The 18,668-nt window shown below is 31.8% G+C and overlaps 3 protein-coding genes across 4 annotated transcripts; 1 reads left to right on the plus strand and 2 right to left on the minus strand.

The window, feature by feature from the left end:
• Window positions 1-3,506: 3,506 nt before the first annotated feature.
• Window positions 3,507-5,047, plus strand: LOC106349530. Of its 2 annotated transcripts, XM_048739191.1 has the most exons (3): window positions 3,509-4,305; window positions 4,428-4,842; window positions 4,900-5,047. In XM_048739191.1, the coding sequence occupies exons 1-2, from the start codon at window positions 3,819-3,821 to the stop codon at window positions 4,808-4,810; spliced, it is 870 nt and encodes a 289-aa protein (XP_048595148.1). In that variant the 5' UTR covers window positions 3,509-3,818; the 3' UTR covers window positions 4,811-4,842; window positions 4,900-5,047. The 2 variants fall into 2 exon arrangements, with proteins under 2 accessions (XP_013644976.1, XP_048595148.1); XM_013789522.3 differs by having other exon boundaries at window positions 3,507-4,305; window positions 4,428-5,047.
• A 1,241-nt stretch (window positions 5,048-6,288) lies between these two features.
• On the minus strand, window positions 6,289-7,099 carry LOC106380721. The gene has a single exon (XM_013820547.3). The coding sequence runs from the start codon at window positions 6,695-6,697 to the stop codon at window positions 6,404-6,406; it is 294 nt and encodes a 97-aa protein (XP_013676001.1). The 5' UTR covers window positions 6,698-7,099; the 3' UTR covers window positions 6,289-6,403.
• Window positions 7,100-11,139: 4,040 nt separating this feature from the next.
• LOC106349521 (NAC transcription factor 56) lies at window positions 11,140-13,016 on the minus strand. The gene is made up of 3 exons (XM_013789510.3): window positions 12,649-13,016; window positions 12,101-12,408; window positions 11,140-11,973 (listed from the first exon to the last, which is right to left on the minus strand). The coding sequence occupies exons 1-3, from the start codon at window positions 12,836-12,838 to the stop codon at window positions 11,416-11,418; spliced, it is 1,056 nt and encodes a 351-aa protein (XP_013644964.1). The 5' UTR covers window positions 12,839-13,016; the 3' UTR covers window positions 11,140-11,415.
• Window positions 13,017-18,668: the final 5,652 nt, after the last annotated feature.

The following is an 18,668-nucleotide window of genomic DNA, read 5'->3' on the forward strand; positions in this document are numbered from 1 at the left end:
AGCTACCGGAATGTGTCGGGTTTAGTGGGTTGGCGAAGGTGGTTATGTTTATGTTTTGATTTGGGAATTTTTCGTCGGCTTTGTAATTGGACCTTAATACCCGTTTATCGGGATGATTAATATATATTTCAATTAAAAAAAAATGATAAAAGAAGTTTCATTAAAGAAATAAAATATAATTATACTCTTATTTCAAAAATATATAAATATAAATAATTATTTAAATAAAAATTATAGTTTTCAAATTATACGTTTTTGAATTCGAGTTTTTTAATAAATTTTTATAAATTTTTTTCAAATTTGTACTTTATAATTTTATTTTGAAATTCAAAAAAAAATTTTGAAACTATTTTTAAAAAATTCTTTTAACTTTTAATTTTTTAAAATCTTAAATCCCCCTCCAAAATTTTACCCTTTAAATCTAAACTTTAAGTCTAGATTAGTTAACCCCTTAAATCTCTTTATCTCATGAATTATTTTGGTCATTTTGATATTTGTAAGATATATTTATGATAAAAAAAATAATAGTGATCATTCTAGAGATTTTTATTTTTTTTAGCAACATTTTTTGGTATGTTTGTGAAAGGAAAATAGTGTAGCAAGTGCTTCTTTGGAATGGTGGTATAGCAAGTAGGAATGTGAATTTTAGACTTTCGTGTTTTAATATTTCAAAAAAGCATTTAATAAAGCCGGTGGGGGTAACGAAATGCTTTCCCTTCTGTTTCCCATATTCATGTTTACGTTTGCTTAGTATTCGTCAAATCTCTGGACCCCAATTCTTAAAGTCGTTTGCGTTATATATTTTTCGCAAGTGTGAATAATCAGCGGAGACAATATATTATACGTTTAAATCATTCTCCCTAATGATGATGATTATATCTTTAATTTGTATCCTATTAATATATTGAGTGCGTCGTTAATATGATTACATCAAGATAAAATAAAAACGTTATAAATTTTGAGATGGCTCGCATGGGACATTTTTTAGTTTGGCCGTTTGGTTCCGACTTGGCTTTGGAAAACTTGGTTTTGAAACACTACGGTTGGTTTGATCGATGGGTCAGCTGAATTTATCCGTAATTTCGGCGATTACCATTTTTTTTTCTCAGCAAAACTACAATTCGGCGATTACCATAAACTTTTTGTATTGGAATATAAGAAAACGGAAAAGGAATATAGTTGCTGTCTGATCGTAATTACAGAGGAGACTTTTCACGTAAACAATGCCACGATTAACGGAGAATCAACAATATTGATAAATCATTCAATGAGAGTGACAAATGTACGGTTATAGTTTAGTGATTGAACTTACCCTTGATGATCCTCTACAAATCTTACGCACTGGACATTCGAGCATCTAATATAAAATTCCATTTTTTCCTTTAAAATGAAGTAAAAGTGAAAATGGAGTAAAATTACTCCAATCCTACTCCATTTTCCACTCCATAATAAAATGATTAATAAACAAAAAATAGATTACTCCATTTATGGAGTGAATTTCATTATGGAGTGAGATATGGAATTGGATTGGAGCATTCCTTACTCCATTTTAGAGAAAAAAATGTAGTAGGAATGGAGATGCCCTAAGATCGTGAACAGCCTACACAGTCTGTTCAGAAAAAAAAACAGCCTACATAACATCCTTGTATTATCCTTTTATTTTTACAAAGTTATCGTACTACTTAACAAAAATATATATAGACATTTGACTGAAAATTTCTTAAGATACTATGTATCATTTGGTTTGGTCTATTTTAGTACTATAAATTAAAATTTTAAAACATACATTATGACTAGCCTATAACTATTGGGTTAAAATTTAGGTCGTGCTATTTTCTTCTAAGCCTCTGAAATTTTAAAAAAATATATATGGACATAGACTCTCAATTTTTTTTTTATAAAAAAAAATCCGATCCCCAAACTTTTGAATTCTCTATTAACTCGTCTACAACCTGTAAAATCTCAAGGCCGGACCATATATTTAATGAAATATATAACACGTTGTAAACATTCATAGAATATAGTTCGGAGTTGCTAAGAAGGGAATATAGTTCAGATTGTTACCTATCAAGTAAAATGATGTAATTCTGCCATTTTACCACTTATATACAACTGCCAGTAATTTATGTAAGCCAAATTATATTTTTTTGCTAATTATGGAATAAAGGGAAATATCATCAATTAAGTCGGTATTAACTATTTATGAAGATTGCAAGCTTGGCAAGATCACTAGGTATCAGCTACTTCAAGAGACTACTCGAGAAATCCGGCATCCGAGGCGACGAGGTTAAACCCACCTTCCCGGGATTAAGTCGACGGTTGAGAACGATACTTGGTAGTCTAGGACATTTTGAGCAAGCTAGCGGAACGCGCCGGACGGGTGGTTGATGCGAAGCTAGCTTGTAAACATGTTTTTCTAGACCATTTTGGTTGAGTCAAGTTTGTATATTGACATTGGATGCTCGTTTTTGGGTTTGATTAATAAAAAAAAAAAAAAAAAAAAAAAAAAAAAAAAAGTCGGTATTAACTTAAATACAGAGAAATTAAATATCATAAATTAAGTCAAAGAAGACTGGTTGTGTACGTGTGTGTTTGAAGTTTCATTTGCTGAATTTTATGTACTACATTTAGATCCTATCTTCGAACACCGTGACAGAACATTTAAATTTCTTAAAACAAAGTACATAGAGACCATGTGTAAAGAATAAGTTAATTTGAAAAAAACAAAGTACATAGAAAGTTAGAAACCATGTGTAAAGAAGAAGCGCGTTCTAGGGTTATATGAGAATTCAAAAAGAGACAAAGTTTAAAGTATGTATGCATGATACATCTTCAAGATAATGTTGTTTTTTATAAATTTATATATTACTATATTGAAATATCTCACTCTTATTAAATTGAATAGATATTAAAAAGTTTTTATTAAGCCAGTATAGCTACCAATCAGAGACGGCGTGAGATTGAGATCCTAGTAGATATTGTAGGATTATCATGCATGCACTGTGTTGCGTGATTTCAGATCACCCTTCAATATTCATCCCTAAAAACTACTAGTAAATATGTATATCTCTAAATAACGTTTACTATATATCGATCCACAAAATTTAGTGTGAAGATGTACAAAAGAAATATTTTTATTTAAACTTTTGTTGCTATATAGGAGTGTATAATCAAATATCTAAGTAGTGATAACAGCTCAATGATTATCAACAACATCATGAACCTATTTTAATACTTGACCATTGACACATTCATAAACTACATCTACAAGAGACTAACAAACGCAAAAGGTGCCTGTATAAAAATAATGACATTAAACAAGAAACGAGTTATTAATAGAATTTATGACTTTCTGTTAGCAAAACTCCAGATTATTTTTTTATTTAAAAAAAATAAAATGAGAAAGCAGTGGGTTGAAAAAGCAGAAACCGACAAGCATAGAGTGAAAAGAAAGCGCGTGAATATGGGGAAAAAATCCCTTTCCATAATTCTCTTTTTAGTCGTTGCCATTTTTCATCTTCTTCTTCTTCATAAGTTCACTCTCTCACCATGTTCTTCTGACGATGCTCTCATCATCACCGTCCTTGATCTATTCTCATATCATTCACCACTTCAGTTGTATTTGAAAGACAGTTTCAAACTCCTGAGATCTATTTGTTTCCCCAAGAAAACAGCTTGTTTTCAACTCCTGTCGTGTCTGAAGCCTCTAGTACTTGTTCTTTCCTTTTCTGTCAGCTACAGTTTCCTTATTGGGAGTTTTTGTCACGACTCACGAAGACCTTATAGATCGTTTGATCGGAACCTAGAAACATATCAAAATGGGTAAAACCGCCGGAAACAGAGACTGGGCTCAGATCTACGCGATATACGGTATTGAACAATGGCAGACGCTCGTCTTCCTTCTCTTCCACGCCTTCGTCTTCTCCCTCCTCTCCGTTCTCTTCCTCATCTACTTCGACCAGATTTGCTTCTTCCTCGACTCCTTCTTCCTCCCCGGCGCCGCCAGACTAGCCGCAGGGTTCACCGGCGCCGTCACCGCTCTCTCCGCCGTATGTCTCCTCTTCGCCGCCGCTAATTTCCTCTACTCCGACGTTCCGCTCCAGTACGAGATGGCTCAGCGCATGGTCAGCTCCGTCAGCGACTGGTCTTGCGTCAAAACGGCTCTCGATCTCGGCTGCGGACGTGGCATCCTCCTCAATGCCGTCGCTACTCAGCTCAAGAAAACCGGTAGCTCCGGTCGGGTCGTCGGGTTAGACCGGTCTAAACGCACCACCCTCTCAACTCTCCGCACCGCTAAACTCGAAGGTACACTTCCAAAGTCAACTCTCTAGTTTCTTTCAAATAAATGAAAAAAATAAAAAAATAATAAATGTCATTACACAACCTGTTCATGTTTTGAAGTTTGGTTCTGTTTTGTAATCACTCAGGTGTGCAAGAGTACGTGACTTGTCGGGAAGGAGATGTGAGGACGTTACCTTTTGGGGATAACTACTTCGACGTTGTTGTCTCATCGGTGTTCGTGCATACGGTGGGGAAAGAGCACGGTCAGAAGACGGTTGAGGCTGCGGCGGAGAGGATGAGAGTTTTGGGGGAGATAGTGAGAGTAGTTAAGCCTGGAGGCTTGTGCGTGGTGTGGGATCTCTTACACGTGCCTGAGTACGTGCGGCGACTCCAGGAGTTAAAGATGGAGGACATCCGAGTCTCTGAGCGAGTCACGGCGTTTATGGCTGCAAGCCACATCGTGTCGTTCCGTAAACCAAGCGAACTCGTCGCCGGACCACGTGAAGTCCGGCTCGATTGGAGATGCTGACGTGGATTTTTAAAACGGCAGTGTCGGTTGGTTTATATTATCAAACGGCACGTAGTACAAGTCGGGAGGTTGGAAACGATGATTGTGATTATACTGTATTATTTTAGTTACGAATATTAAAACTTAGAAATTTAAATACTGGGGAGGCGAAGCGGAACCAGATTAGCTTGTTAATGGCCGCGTTTTGATATTTATTTATATACAAACAATTCTATTAATATAATCAGATCTTTATTATGGTGCTGAATCGACCATGTTGACTAATTAGTATAGGATTAAAAAAAATCGACCATGTTTGAAGGTTGAGTGAATTTCAAGATTGTCGTCTTGTAAAATTCGTTGGGCATTAAATGACATGTCTTTTTCATATTACATCGATGTGATAGATGTTCTCCACATTATTAATTTAATTATAACAAATCCAAATGGGCCACGTTTGGGCCAAGGCTTTTACACATCCTCATAACGTCGCGAGTTGTTTAATCCTCATAGGAGAAAGCATCAGGCCGTTTATATGTCGTTTCTTAGGCTTCACTGGAAGATATATCGTATGTTTTGAGAATCCATCAAAGAAAGCTTTATGGTACAATGGAGAGCAATGAGAAGAAAGCTCTAAAGGTAGAACATGTTCCTCTTTGTTATAGTCTATTTTAGGTTCTGATTAGCACTTGATTGATCATTGAAGTTACGGACTTAGTTCATCTGGATTGCCATTTTTGCCTCCTCAGCAATATTTGAATTATCTTAGGTGAGTCCTGTTTTCTTTTTCACTGAGTTGAATTAAATAAAGCAGCTCCCATGTGGGAACTGTACATGGGAACTGTAGGTTAGCAGGAAGAGGAACTGTGGAAATCACCATTAATAAAAGTGATCGTTCAACGTTTCAAGCTGAAGCTGAGGTAGATCAAAGAAAGAGTGGCTACAATCCAGGTATCAAAGCTAAATGGGATTTTAAATAAGGGTCAGTTACTTGTGTTTTACGCAACAATCTCTCTAGCTGTTCTTTTACGAGACAATGCTTTTACTTATTATCTGATTTATAGGTTGTTACCGATGGTTATTCAGCTCCATTACCAGCAGGGAATTTCGCAAAGTTTACTCTAACTTCAACTTTTGCTAACTATACAGTCTTAAACCTAAGAGACTGTACTATGTACTCTTGAGTCTTGGAAACAAGTGACAACCCAAAGCTATTGCATCTCGCGTTGTCTCAGGTAACCAACGGTGCATATGATAGAGCCAAACTCAATACGGTAAATCAAGCTGTTATCAAAAGTTCTAAACCCTTTCTTCAACATAATAGAGTACAAGTGTAACATCTCAATTTATTATATATGCAATATGCTAGTGTATATTGACAAGTTTATAATAATTGATTTGACGAACTATATCATAAAATTCACTTAATTTTTCGGTCATACGTCCAAAAAATTTCGTTAGCCGTGGGCACTAGCGTTATTGGTGGATTTGTTTCAAGATATCTGCAAATGGATCTCATTTCCAACATTACTGGAACAAAACAAATTTCAACTTTTTATTTACATTCAAACCAAAAAAAAAGTTCTCAGTTATGAGAGTATCCAAATTTTAAAATCAAACTGAAGACATTCTACAGAGTCTGCTAGGTGTTGGTCGGAAATTCAACCAACGGAGATTCATCCGCCGGATCGGAGGCGTCAAAGCTCTTCGCAACACCTCTTTGCTTCCGTCACTTGGCACCATAAACCCGTGCCTCACGCACTTGGACGAGCCAGGCCGTCCTGAACACGTGCAAGGCTGTCGAACTCTCAGGGCCGAACCGTGACTCCTACGTCTGACCCGAGTCGTCTCTGATCTTTCACGCATATCTGCGCCTTCTCCTGATGGGATCCTTCTCATAACCTGCATCACTTATTAATGATTTTTGCAGAAAAAGCTCTGTTTTATGAATTGTGTGAGAGAGTGAATGAGTTCTCTTCTGTCTTTATATTTAAATGTGAATTGACTTTGGTTTCAATCTTTGTGTGATGGAGAGGTTGGTCTACTTTCAAATTCTGGTTGCTCAAGTTGTCTAAGTTTGACCAATTCAATCTCACCAACAGGTCAACGGTGAACTTCTGAAGAACAATAAATGAGAAGATTCAATACTTTTGTCATGAAAAGAGACATGCTTTCCACCCAAATTCTACTTATTTAATTAAATAACACAAAGGCCAAAAGCTTTCCAAGTTGGTTTTTGGGTCCAATCTACTTTAGACCATATTGAGAAAATTAGAAAATTTTGTGAGGTCCATAAACTTTCTAAACTCTTACAAGAGGGCCATCTAATTTCAATAATTGGTATTGTCATTTTTTATCATATTGGATGCAAAATGGCCTGCACAACCTGGATCTTTGGACTTCTCTATCTTTTGTTTTCTTCCATGGTACCATTTTGTGGTAAAGTGGTGTGTACTGTACATTTTGTTGTAAGGTACGTTAAAGAGTTGTATCCTTTTGAAACAAGAAACATATGAATCTGATCCGAGCTGCTACCTCTTCCAGAAAGACCTTGTGATCATAAGGGCAGAAGTACCAAGTTCGAGAAATCATTTAAACTTGCTTTAATTCTTGACCCGTGGAGATTATGGATTCTGGTCTGGAGCTTCTTGGATATATAGAGAACATATTAATCTATCAGTCAGCCAGTCCACGGCAATATGAATGTATATGCGCATCATTTGCAGGATGCTAATTAGATACAATAAGGAAAAAAACATCAGTACATATGATAAACTAAAATATTCGAATGTGATAATCTTGTATTCAGTTTCTTGTTACTAGAAGTCCATGAATTTCATCATGTTGTAATGATGACTCGATATATAACTGAAATTGTGAATAAGAGTGTTATATTATCCTCATATACAATAATAAATGATTCTATTAAATAGATTTTGGAGGGTTTCTAAAAATTCACTCCTGTCGTAATCAAAAGATCGTCATGTAGCCAATAGAGAGTTGAAGACAGCGTTAGTTCATATTCCCCGATCTGTCCATCTTTCATCCTTGCATTTCCACTCCACCAACCAGCCCTTATTTACCTTCATTAATATTTTATCCTTGCTTTTGTACATATATAAAAATTAAAATCAAATCAGAATCTATGGAAAAACTTCTAATCCACATATGTGTGTGTATTTTAGTGTGTGGCAGTAATAAAATAACATTTTGGTGTTTATGAGTTAAATCAATCGCACTAGTTAGTACTTAGTAGTTACATACTAGTGCTGCCACTTTAGCTCTCTTTTGTTTTTACCTTTTTGTGTTGTTTACGAATGTTTTCAAAGTAATAATAGTTGTATTTTTTTGTGTGGAATAACTTAATTATCTTATCGATACTGTGCGACCCATTACAAAAAAATGTCACGGCTGTCTTGATCTTCATTGTGCATTTGCCTTGCATCTTGCTATGTTCCTATTATTTAGCTTGCTATTTCTATTTCCACAAAATATTTCTTCCATATTCGTTTTTTTTAAACACCTTATGTGAAAACAGCAAGATATTACGTACGGTTCCTTTGGGAACAAGCTAGTACAAGAAGATAAGATAATATATAGATATTTTAAGAAATTGATTGAGCATGAGAGATATATATTTTGAATGGGAAAACAAATGATCATGGAAAAATATGGCAAGTGTGACCTGAAATAAAATTAATATGTTTACCAAATTAAGTGCTAATGGTGACAAAATTTCTGAAAGGTAATTTGTACATATTATCTAGAAGAGAGTGTAATTAAAGGCGGTTTTAATCACTTGGTTTAAAGGCAATGATTCATTTTGCTGATGTAGAAGCATATGGTCCATCGCTGGCCACTTGCAGCATTCTTTTATGCATACATCGTATGCCTTTCCATATCTTTCTCTTCTCTTTTTCTTAAACATCCAATTTCTTGATTTTAAGAAATTCTGAAAATTCGTGGGCGACTAGTTCTATGAAAGGGAAATATAACAACTGGTATCTTTTAATCAATAAGAGTTTTTTAAGTATGTATCATACAATAGTTTTATAATATACTTCATCTGTTTCATAATATATATAGTTTTAAGAAATTTTTTTGGTTTCAAAATGTAAACAGTTTTCACATTTCTAGGCATTTTTTATATTTTTTGGGTATAATGTGACCAATCAAATTATATAAATTTTTATTATTGGTTCAATTATATATAACTTATACATTAAATGATACTTTTTAAAAAATAATAGTTTTTCTAATCTTTGTGATTTTAGATAAAACTATTTATATTATATTATATGAAACAGAGGGAGTATGTGTGATTTTGTGTGTGTTTAATGTGAATTTATTTTTCTAATAAAAGTATCGGATTGACAGTAATACTTCCATTGTACAAATATAACCGTGATCAATATTTAATTATAAGTTGTCTATTAATAAGTTTTGCTTTATATTAACGATTTAAATCACATGTAGGCAATATTGGAGCTAGACTATCTGCGTGCCATCAAAATTAAGACGTTATGAGACGCGTAACTTGAGTTGTGTGAAAGATTAAAGATACCGTTGCACTGACTCATCGAACCTAGCAGCTACATGCACCAGACAATATTACGTGCATTAATTATGTTCGCTAGCAAAATTTTTTTTGTTGAGAATTATGTTTTGATACTATTTTCAGGTGGCAGATACATCTAAACTGGGATCCGATCATCAAATTAAACTCTTTATAAAATACTCCGATCCCAAGGAAAGATAAACCCTAAATAATACTCCTACTGTACAGTTTTAGTTAATTACATCCAAAGTGTTCGAATGCTTCAAACGTCAAAAGTATATATTTAAAATATTGAAAAAATATATTGTGCATGCATGTGCCCTCAATAACTTTGATAATTTTTCAATTATGTAGATTATTTAATCCCCCCACGATAAACAAATATTTTGAAGAACATAGTGGCTAAATAAAGATGTCAAAACTCATGTCCAACGAATACTTGCTACGGTGCTACCTATTACCGGTTATCATTTTATTTACCAAAAAATAACAAATAAGATCTTTAAATGTAACTTTTGATCAACCCACGACGGTTGCCGGCTTTCTATTAAGAAAATAAATCCACCTTGAAATCCGTGATTTATTTTTGGTATGCTTGTAATCTAACTGTATGACCTATGATTAATGGAATATATTTTGCGATTTTTTCTCCAAAAAAAATATATATTTTGCGATGTCTAAATCTAAGTTCTGAGCAGGCTGACAACAAAATATAAGAGAAAGTTATGAGTAGAAAATGACACCCACACCTGAACGTATCTGGAATCATTCATAATTAGGGGGTTATTTGTTCAAATCAGATAATTAATTCTGACCAAGTAAAAATTTATTACAGTTTTAAGTAAGATAGTTATGTAATAGATTTTTTTTAGTAATCTAACTTTATTTTTAGATTCTATGGAAGTGTTTATCTTAAGTGAAATAACTACGTCAGTTAGAAGAAAATCTTCGGAAAAAAAAAACTACGTCAGTCTAATAAAATTTCAAGACTAGTTTACATAAATAAAACAAAAGCAAATTTCTATGTCTCAGATAATAATAAATATCTCTTGTTATTATTTACAGTTGCTGTGATTATTGAATATTGCTTGCAAAAGATTAGGGGTTAACAGCATACAAATAGCTGCTGCTTACAAAAAATATAATACTTTCTTACAAAACTTAGGACTAGTGTTTGGTATGAATTTAATGATACGAAAATATACATAGAAAACAAAAAGAAAAAATCACAACCAGTATAATATAATACTACATTATTATTATATTTATAGCTTTACAAGCAAATATTGTAATTTCTTATCATTGCGATTGCCTGATGCTTATCATTACTTTTAATCAGTTCAGCAAGTTCAGGATGTTTCCAAAGAAGATTGGTTTTCACTATTTTTATAATATAATGTCTATATTTTAGTGTTTACACAAACATATACTCTAGGGCACTTCGTAGTTTCAAAAGAAGTTTGGATAAAGCAAGTCATGGGCGTGACATAAGAGATAAAGTCTATATCATCAACCAGAATAACATCTAGTATGAAACAATCATAAGGATAAAAAGTATATCATATTCTATTAAAATAACAATTTAAATTCAAATCCAGTTAAATATACTGTTTAATGTTAAGATAATTACATTAGTTTAGGGGATTTTTGGGGATAAATACACAATCCTTTTAACTATAGTAAAATTGAATTGGTAAGTGAAGAAAACTCACAGTTACACAACTATTTTTTTTTTTTCAATCATTTCCTTTACAAGTAAATACACTCTCAAAATATCATTGAGAACACTATATATGCATCTACACAATCAATATATAAACATCTAGGTATATGTAATCTTTACATTGCAACATTTAAATTAAAGAAAACTGTATATTCTTTTGTTTCTATATGATTTTTGCCTCACTTCTGCCACTCTCTTCCTCTAACCCCTATGCCCCAATTAATTAACCCAAAACATATACACAAATCTCAAATTATATAATGCAAATGGCCCCACCAATCGGAAAAGAATCGTACTCAGCAATTCCGACACTTGTCACCAGAACTTTTTACAACCCAGACCGGTTTAAGAAGAGTACCAATTTAAACCAGGTAGTTGGTACGACGTCGCTCTGAATAATCCATCCCCCAACACACCACCTTGCTCCTCCACCATCGATGAAGACATGTTCGTACAGTCTCCTCCTCCTCCTACGCCGTGAAACCGTTTGCTTGGAGATACTTCCTGCCCTTCCTCCCCTACAGGCCAATACGGAACCGGAAGAGCTCGTTTCAGATTCGCCATCATCATCATCATCGGTCCAGAGGAAGATACAGGGTTCAAACCGTTACCAACAACGTCGGCAATGGGATTACCATTACAGACATTGAGATTGACTGCATCGGTTCCGCTGCTGCACATCATGCCGCTTCCGTCGTACAAACCGGGATCATTGTCGGAGAACATCCCGTAACCACTGGAGAATCTTCCCGGAAAGAAGTTCATTGATCTTGAGACATTGTGGTTGAGTCCTGAAGGGATTTTCCTGAAGATGTAGTCGATCATATCATGATCCTTATCGTTGTCAACGTGTCGTCCCGCGTTGTTCTTCTTGTAGATTCGACATAGCACCCAGTCATCAAGCTACGTAACAAATAATCAATAAATTGTCTATTAAAAAAAATCAAGAAATGATTAGCAAAAAAAAAAAAATCAAGAAATCAAGAAATGACATAAATATCAAGAATATTAAAGGTGGATGAATCTTTACCCTTAGGGAGTTTTTCTTGTTGCCGTAATCACATCCTGGTGGTCTATTGTTTGGTTTGTTGTCGATGAGACGGTACTCATGCATGATCCAGTCGCTTTTAACGCCTTTTGGAGGTTTGCCACTGTAGAAGACGAGTGCCTTCTTCACGCCGACCTTTTGGTTCCCGTCTGAGGCAAGCACCGGTTTATCAGTACCCGTAGCTTTCCAGTAACCAGACGTTGCTGCTCTGTTTGGCCTCGCTCCGTTCGGATACTTCCGATCCCTAGGACTGAAGAAGTACCATTCCTGTTCTCCAAACGATGCCTTAGCTGCAACAACAAAAATTCCAAAAAAAAAAAGAAAAAGGTTAGAAGATCATACGTCACACAGATAAAAAAAATAATAAAAAATGTTAGATCATACGTCACACAGATAAAAATAATAATAAAAAATGTTAGATCGTACGTCACACAGATAAATGATCTCTGGAGAAAGTGAAAACGTTTAAAGAACTCATAAAAAAGAGATAAAAACTTGGATGATGATGATGATGATGAGATGATCTTTACCAGGAAGTTCCCATGGATCGAACTTGTAGAGATCGACGTCAGCGATGATGGAGACAGGTAAAGGAGCGGAGGCGGCTTTGCGTTTAAGGTAGTGAACGACGAGCTCTTCATCGGTTGGATGAAAACGGAATCCTGGAGGAAGGTTAGGCTGCGGCGGCGGAGGACCACCGGAAGAATCTGTACTCTCCATTACAAGAACCTTCTCCGTGGTTGAAAATCTAACACAAGAGGATTTGCTAGTTTATAGGATTGTAAGAGAAGCTCATATCAAAGATTATTCCCTTTCTTTTTCTTTTTTTTTTGCTTAGATATTTGTTTTTTTTTTAGGTCTGATGAAAAATGCTTCACAGAGTCGGCGTTACCATTCTTTTAAATGGCAGCATAAAACGCCAGTTTATGGGGGCTTAATCCTCTGTTCTTTCTCTTATATATATAAATACACCCGCGCGTAGATTAGGTTAAAATTGCAAAACAACATTTTTGTTTACTACTATTACAAGATTTAATTTACCTAAATTAAGTAACTAGCTTCAGAATTAATCGAAGGGTTAAGTTATTATTATATACTAGATTTTTTAACCGCGCTACGCGCGGATAAGATATTATATGTATTTCTCAATTCTAAAAAAATATAATGTATAATACTGTATTACATTATTTAAAGAATATAAAATAAGACTACATAACATAAATATATTTTTTAAATTTTCTTTGTGGAAATCATTATGTTGTTTGATTGTTGTACTTGATTCACATATTTGCATAGTTATTTGTGATAGATGAATAACTATATTTTTATTATCAGTAAATAATATATATTTATTATATAATATAAGAAAAATAAAATTATATTCTTTTAAAACAAACTTGTCTGATGTAGGGACTCGGTTATAAACATATCATATTCAAATGAGACATTTTACAGTTATCAATCTTCTTAACAGTCAAGAAACAAATCTGAATATCAAAACAATATCTCATACGATCTCTTTGTGGAATAACTGCTCTGAAGAAATTGAATTTAGGCATCAAAAAGGACTGAAAATGGATGTGCATATGTGTTATCTAAGTCAGTTTTACAAAGTACTATTCATAATTCATATATCATTTATGTCCATCCTATTTTTTGTCCATATTTTCTTAAACATCTTGAAATAACTGATGCTAATTAATAATAAACTTTTGGCTGGCAAAAAAAGAGTCAAAATTGTCTAATTATTGCTTAATTTGTCTAACTGATATATATGTATTTCTCAATTCTAAAAAAATAATGTATAATATTGTATTACATTATTTAAAGAATATAAAATAAGACTACATAACATAAATATATTTTTTAAATTTTCTTTGTGGAAATCATTATGTTGTTTGATTGTAGTACTTGATTCACATATTTGCATAGATATTTGTGATAGATGAATAATTATATTTTTATTATCAGTAAATAATATATATTTATTATATAATATAAGAAAAATAAAATTATTTACTTTTTAAACAAAGTTGTCTCATGTTGGAGATTCGGTTATAGACATATAATATTCGAAGGAGACATTTTTACAGTTATCAATCTTCTTAACATTCAAGAAACAAATCTGAATATCAAAACAATATCTCATACGATCTTTTTGTGGAATAACTGCTCTGAAGAAATTGAATTTAGGCATCAAAAAGGATTGGAAATGATGTGCAGATGTGTTATCTAAGTCAGCTTTACAAAGTACTACTATTCATAGTTCATATATCATTTAAGTCCATCCTTTCTTAAACATCTTGAAATAACTGATGCTAATTAATAATACACTTTTGGCTGGCAAAAAAAATTAAATTTGTCTAATTATCGTTTAAATATTTTATTAATATTGTCTAAGAAGCTTTCAATTGATATCATAGTTTAATTTTTATTAGTTTTTTTTGTTAATTTTAGGATTTTTTGTATTTAAGATTTTTTTCCATATTAAGCTTATATTTCTTTCACATAATATATATATATATATATATATGTCATAAAAATTACCATCAAATCAGTTTTACTTTTTTATTATTTTATTTTTAATGAAAATACACTTTTAAATAATTTAATTTAAAATAAAATTATATATTAATTTGTTGTATTCTAACAATTTGATTGATTTAATTAATTTGCTTTGGTGGATAACTTAAAAAGTTTTCATATGAATCGGGGAAAGCAAGCTTATGTTGTTATATTATATTTATTTGTGTATATAGAATCTTGTGTATATAGAATCGGGGAAAGCAAGCTTATGTAAACGTACTTTTACAAAAGTCTTAACTTTGTCACGAAAACAAAAATCTATGCTTTTTCATATTTGTCAATGTTCTCACACTTTCAAAGAATATATTAGCTTAGTCACTTTCTTATTTTTTTTACAAAACAAAATATCGAAGTCTTGAAAGTTGAATCCATATTATTGTAAATGTACATAAGAGTTTGTGATTACATATTTAGTGATTCTTGTATATGTGTTCAAGAAAGTTTCAATGGCTTAGCGGTATATGCTCTATATTTATGTCATACTAACCCGGGTTCGATCCTGTCCTTTGCATTTTTTTTTTATTTTTTACGAAAAAATAAATGAGATGACGTGGCAATTTCGGGCTCTCTGATTGGATGATTATATATGCTGATGTGGATACTCTAAGAGGGGTTTATATCTCCCTTTTAGTATAGTATAGATATGTAACTCATGAGACAATATGTAGAATTTTGTTGGTAGATATGGAATTAATGTTTGTAATTCTTGCAGCTTTAATTTTTTTGTGGAATCTTTTATTTTAATATATATCTAGATGCTTTACCACAGCGATTTGTGTCAATGTAATACTAGATAAGAAGTATGAAAAATTCACAATGATACACCATCATTAAGAAAATATATATACAAGAGAAGACAGATTTTGGAAACGACTCTAACATTACCACATACACTAGATAAAAAATCGATAAGCTCACACAATTCATGTTAATCAGCGATTATTGTAAAGTACAAAATTCCCCAGTATTCCAGCCGATTTTAGTGTGCATTGGTTGCACTAAAGGATCTGAATGTGGCGACAATGCGACACATATACAAAGCCTGATTAATCATGTCGAGTCTATGTAATTACTAAACTAACCAGGGTCCGAGGTTAAATTAGTCATTTCGACTAGATAATAGTATAGTTTAACCATATAATTAAAATTAAAAATCTATATTTTATCTGCGTTTATATATAGGCTCCTCAAGACGAACCACGACAACGAAGAGGAGGCTGCTATTAACATCGAAAATGATATTTGTTGCTATTTTTATTTCCTTTTGACAGAGGAAAATATATTAATATATATCAAAATGAAAATAGCAAAATATATCGCTTTCTTAGCAAAAAAAAAGAAAGATATATCGCTTTCTTTAGTCGATGACAAATTACAGTACACATAAGTCCAATAACCTATATATCCTGTTATTATGCATAACTATAATTTATAAAGATCAAATTTATTGCAAAATGAATAAATAGTTGGGCAAATCTCATAAAAATTCTAAAATATGTTTTTTAGACCAAAAAAACACACAAAGATAAAAATGACTAAAAAAAATTTCATTAAAAAGTTAAAAGATTTTTTATTCTTGCTTTTTATATTTTGAAAATATGTTTTTTATATTTTGAAATTTTTCTTTTGATTTTTCTTAAAAACGTTTACTTTGAAATTCAAAGTTATTTGAAACTATTCTTAAAATTGCTATTTTAAAATTTAAATATTTGTTAGAAAAACATTAGACCTCTCTCCCAAATTAAACTTCATCCCTCAAATATAAATTTTAAGTATAGATTATCTAATCCTACAAATATAATTTTTTATTTTTAATGAAATATTTGATCATTTTATTTTTATAGTATATTTATAATATATATATTTTAGTGGTATCCTAGAAATGTTTTTTAAATTGTTTAATAATTTTATAAATTTCATTCTCTAACCTATAGCAAAAATTAGGTCATTTTTTTTTTGTTTTCTGTGTGGACACCGTTACTTGTTCACTTCCAAGTGGAAAGTCGACACGTGAGATTCCAAGTGGTAGCGATGTTCACACGTGGCAGTCGGAGAAGTGGGACCCATATAATCGCCACAGAAAGTAACAAATTGATGACGTGGAAATGGATGGCCGGGTGGGTGTGGGAAAAAAGCTTTACGTTTTTTTTTTTTTTGAAACTCAAAAGCTTTACGTTTTAGATGTCATATGTCATGCTTTTGTTATTGAGATAATTGAACCAATATATATTTTTTAAAAAATATTAAAATAATATTTTATGAAACAAACAAATCGGCCCATTTCATGTGATTTTTAAGATTTTATTACTTTATTGTTGATTTATTAGTTTAATTTTCTTTTTCGAACGTCACATAAAATAATTATAACCATGCATATTTTCGACCACCAATATACTTACGGTGTGGACATTTACTACTTTTTAATATAATTCTCCCTCCGTTTTTTTTATATATAACGTTTTAGAGAAATTTTTTTGTTCCAAATTATTTGACGTTTTTAATTTTTTTATGTAAAATTTATTACTAATTAATGCTAGATGACTAATGATATTATAGTTTCTATTTTATTATTGGTTAAATTGTGGTTAGATAAACAATTAATGATTTTTTGTTTAGAAATTAAATGTTTCTTAATCTATGTGCACAATCTTAAAGCGTCATATATAAAAAAACGGGGGGAGTACTTTTTTTCCAACACACAGTCATACACTCATACTTAATCAGACTCCTAAGAGGAAGCTTTTGTATGACTTTTCAGTTTTGACTTCTGACCATGGGAATCCTAAAAACATAACTCATATTAGATATTTTATATCTGAAAGTGTTATTTTGACATATTAATACAAATTAAAAAACAATTAAAAATGTATATATATATATATATAGATTTTATGAATTAAATTTATGTAATCAGTAATATTTGAGATAAATAAAATTATTTATAAGATCAATACATTTTACAATTATTATTAAACATAATATATATATAAATTGTATTAAAATTCTGAAACTTTTTTTTTTTGTATAACAAAAAAAGTCAAAATGACACTCTTAGTGAAACAAAAGAAATATAGTTTCTTTTGGTAACATTAGTAGATTTTCTAGATCAAGTTTTAATACTTCCTGTGATGTTATTAATGGATTGCTTCCTTTGTGTTTTTTTTGTTAATGTATGTTTACTGAGAGAATTATCAAACAAAGATGAATGTTCAATAGATTGGGAGCTCTTTAACAAGACTTTACAGAATTCCCTAGTCCAGTGGTTGATAGGAAATAATGAAAATGGTAGACTAATACCCTGGTGGTCTCATTTCAGCTGGTTTTTATACCTTGACGGTTCAAGGTTTATTACTTTGGTGCCTACTGGTATCAGGTTTATTACTTTGGTGCCTACTGGCATCGATATGTCTTTATTAGCTACTGTTTTTCCTTCTTTGTACTGGTGTATGTTTGCAGTACTTGGTTTATGCATCTATGTACGACCATTTTGGTCATGGACTCTATATTGAAATGAATGAGATTAAACGTAAAAAAAAGATGAATGTTCTAGTTTACCTTTCTTTTATATTCTTTTTTTTTTTGTCATCAACAATACAGACTCATACTGATTCTGTAAACCAAACCGGGTGATCTGCATCTCTGTATGTTCCTTTATGTTCTAATTGACATATATCAACTGAATTTAATGTAATTCTTATTTATATTGACAAGTTCAATTATAAGGTGACGTTAGGTTTGACCAAAAAGAAAACAAATTCTGAAAAGAATCCGTCAGAGTACTATATATATTCGTAATATATATTCTCATATCTATATTATTATTTGAAAATTGAATTTGATTAATTTTAGGTTTAGTCATATTTTATATTTAATTATTAATATTAAAATATTATTAATATTAATAAATAATTTAGTGATTTAGCAGATAATTTATCATTATCTTGAGAATAATTAATTAAAATAT

This window comes from Brassica napus, chromosome A1 (genome assembly GCF_020379485.1).
Source record: "Brassica napus cultivar Da-Ae chromosome A1, Da-Ae, whole genome shotgun sequence".
In the NCBI taxonomy this organism is placed as follows: Eukaryota; Viridiplantae; Streptophyta; class Magnoliopsida; order Brassicales; family Brassicaceae; genus Brassica; species Brassica napus.

What these genes read in the sequence shown, in the direction of transcription:
- LOC106380721 (XM_013820547.3), bottom strand. Translation starts at nt 6,697, where the DNA reads ATGCAGGTTATGAGAAGGATCCCATCAGGAGAAGGCGCAGATATGCGT.
- LOC106349530 (XM_013789522.3), top strand. Translation starts at nt 3,819, where the DNA reads ATGGGTAAAACCGCCGGAAACAGAGACTGGGCTCAGATCTACGCGATA. An exon ending in CCGCACCGCTAAACTCGAAG is followed by an intron (nt 4,306 to 4,427) that starts GTACACTTCCAA and finishes GTAATCACTCAG; the next exon opens with GTGTGCAAGAGTACGTGACT.
- LOC106349521 (XM_013789510.3), bottom strand. Translation starts at nt 12,838, where the DNA reads ATGGAGAGTACAGATTCTTCCGGTGGTCCTCCGCCGCCGCAGCCTAAC. An exon ending in CGATCCATGGGAACTTCCTG is followed by an intron (nt 12,409 to 12,648) that starts GTAAAGATCATC and finishes TTGTTGTTGCAG; the next exon opens with CTAAGGCATCGTTTGGAGAA. An exon ending in ACAAGAAAAACTCCCTAAGG is followed by an intron (nt 11,974 to 12,100) that starts GTAAAGATTCAT and finishes TTTGTTACGTAG; the next exon opens with CTTGATGACTGGGTGCTATG.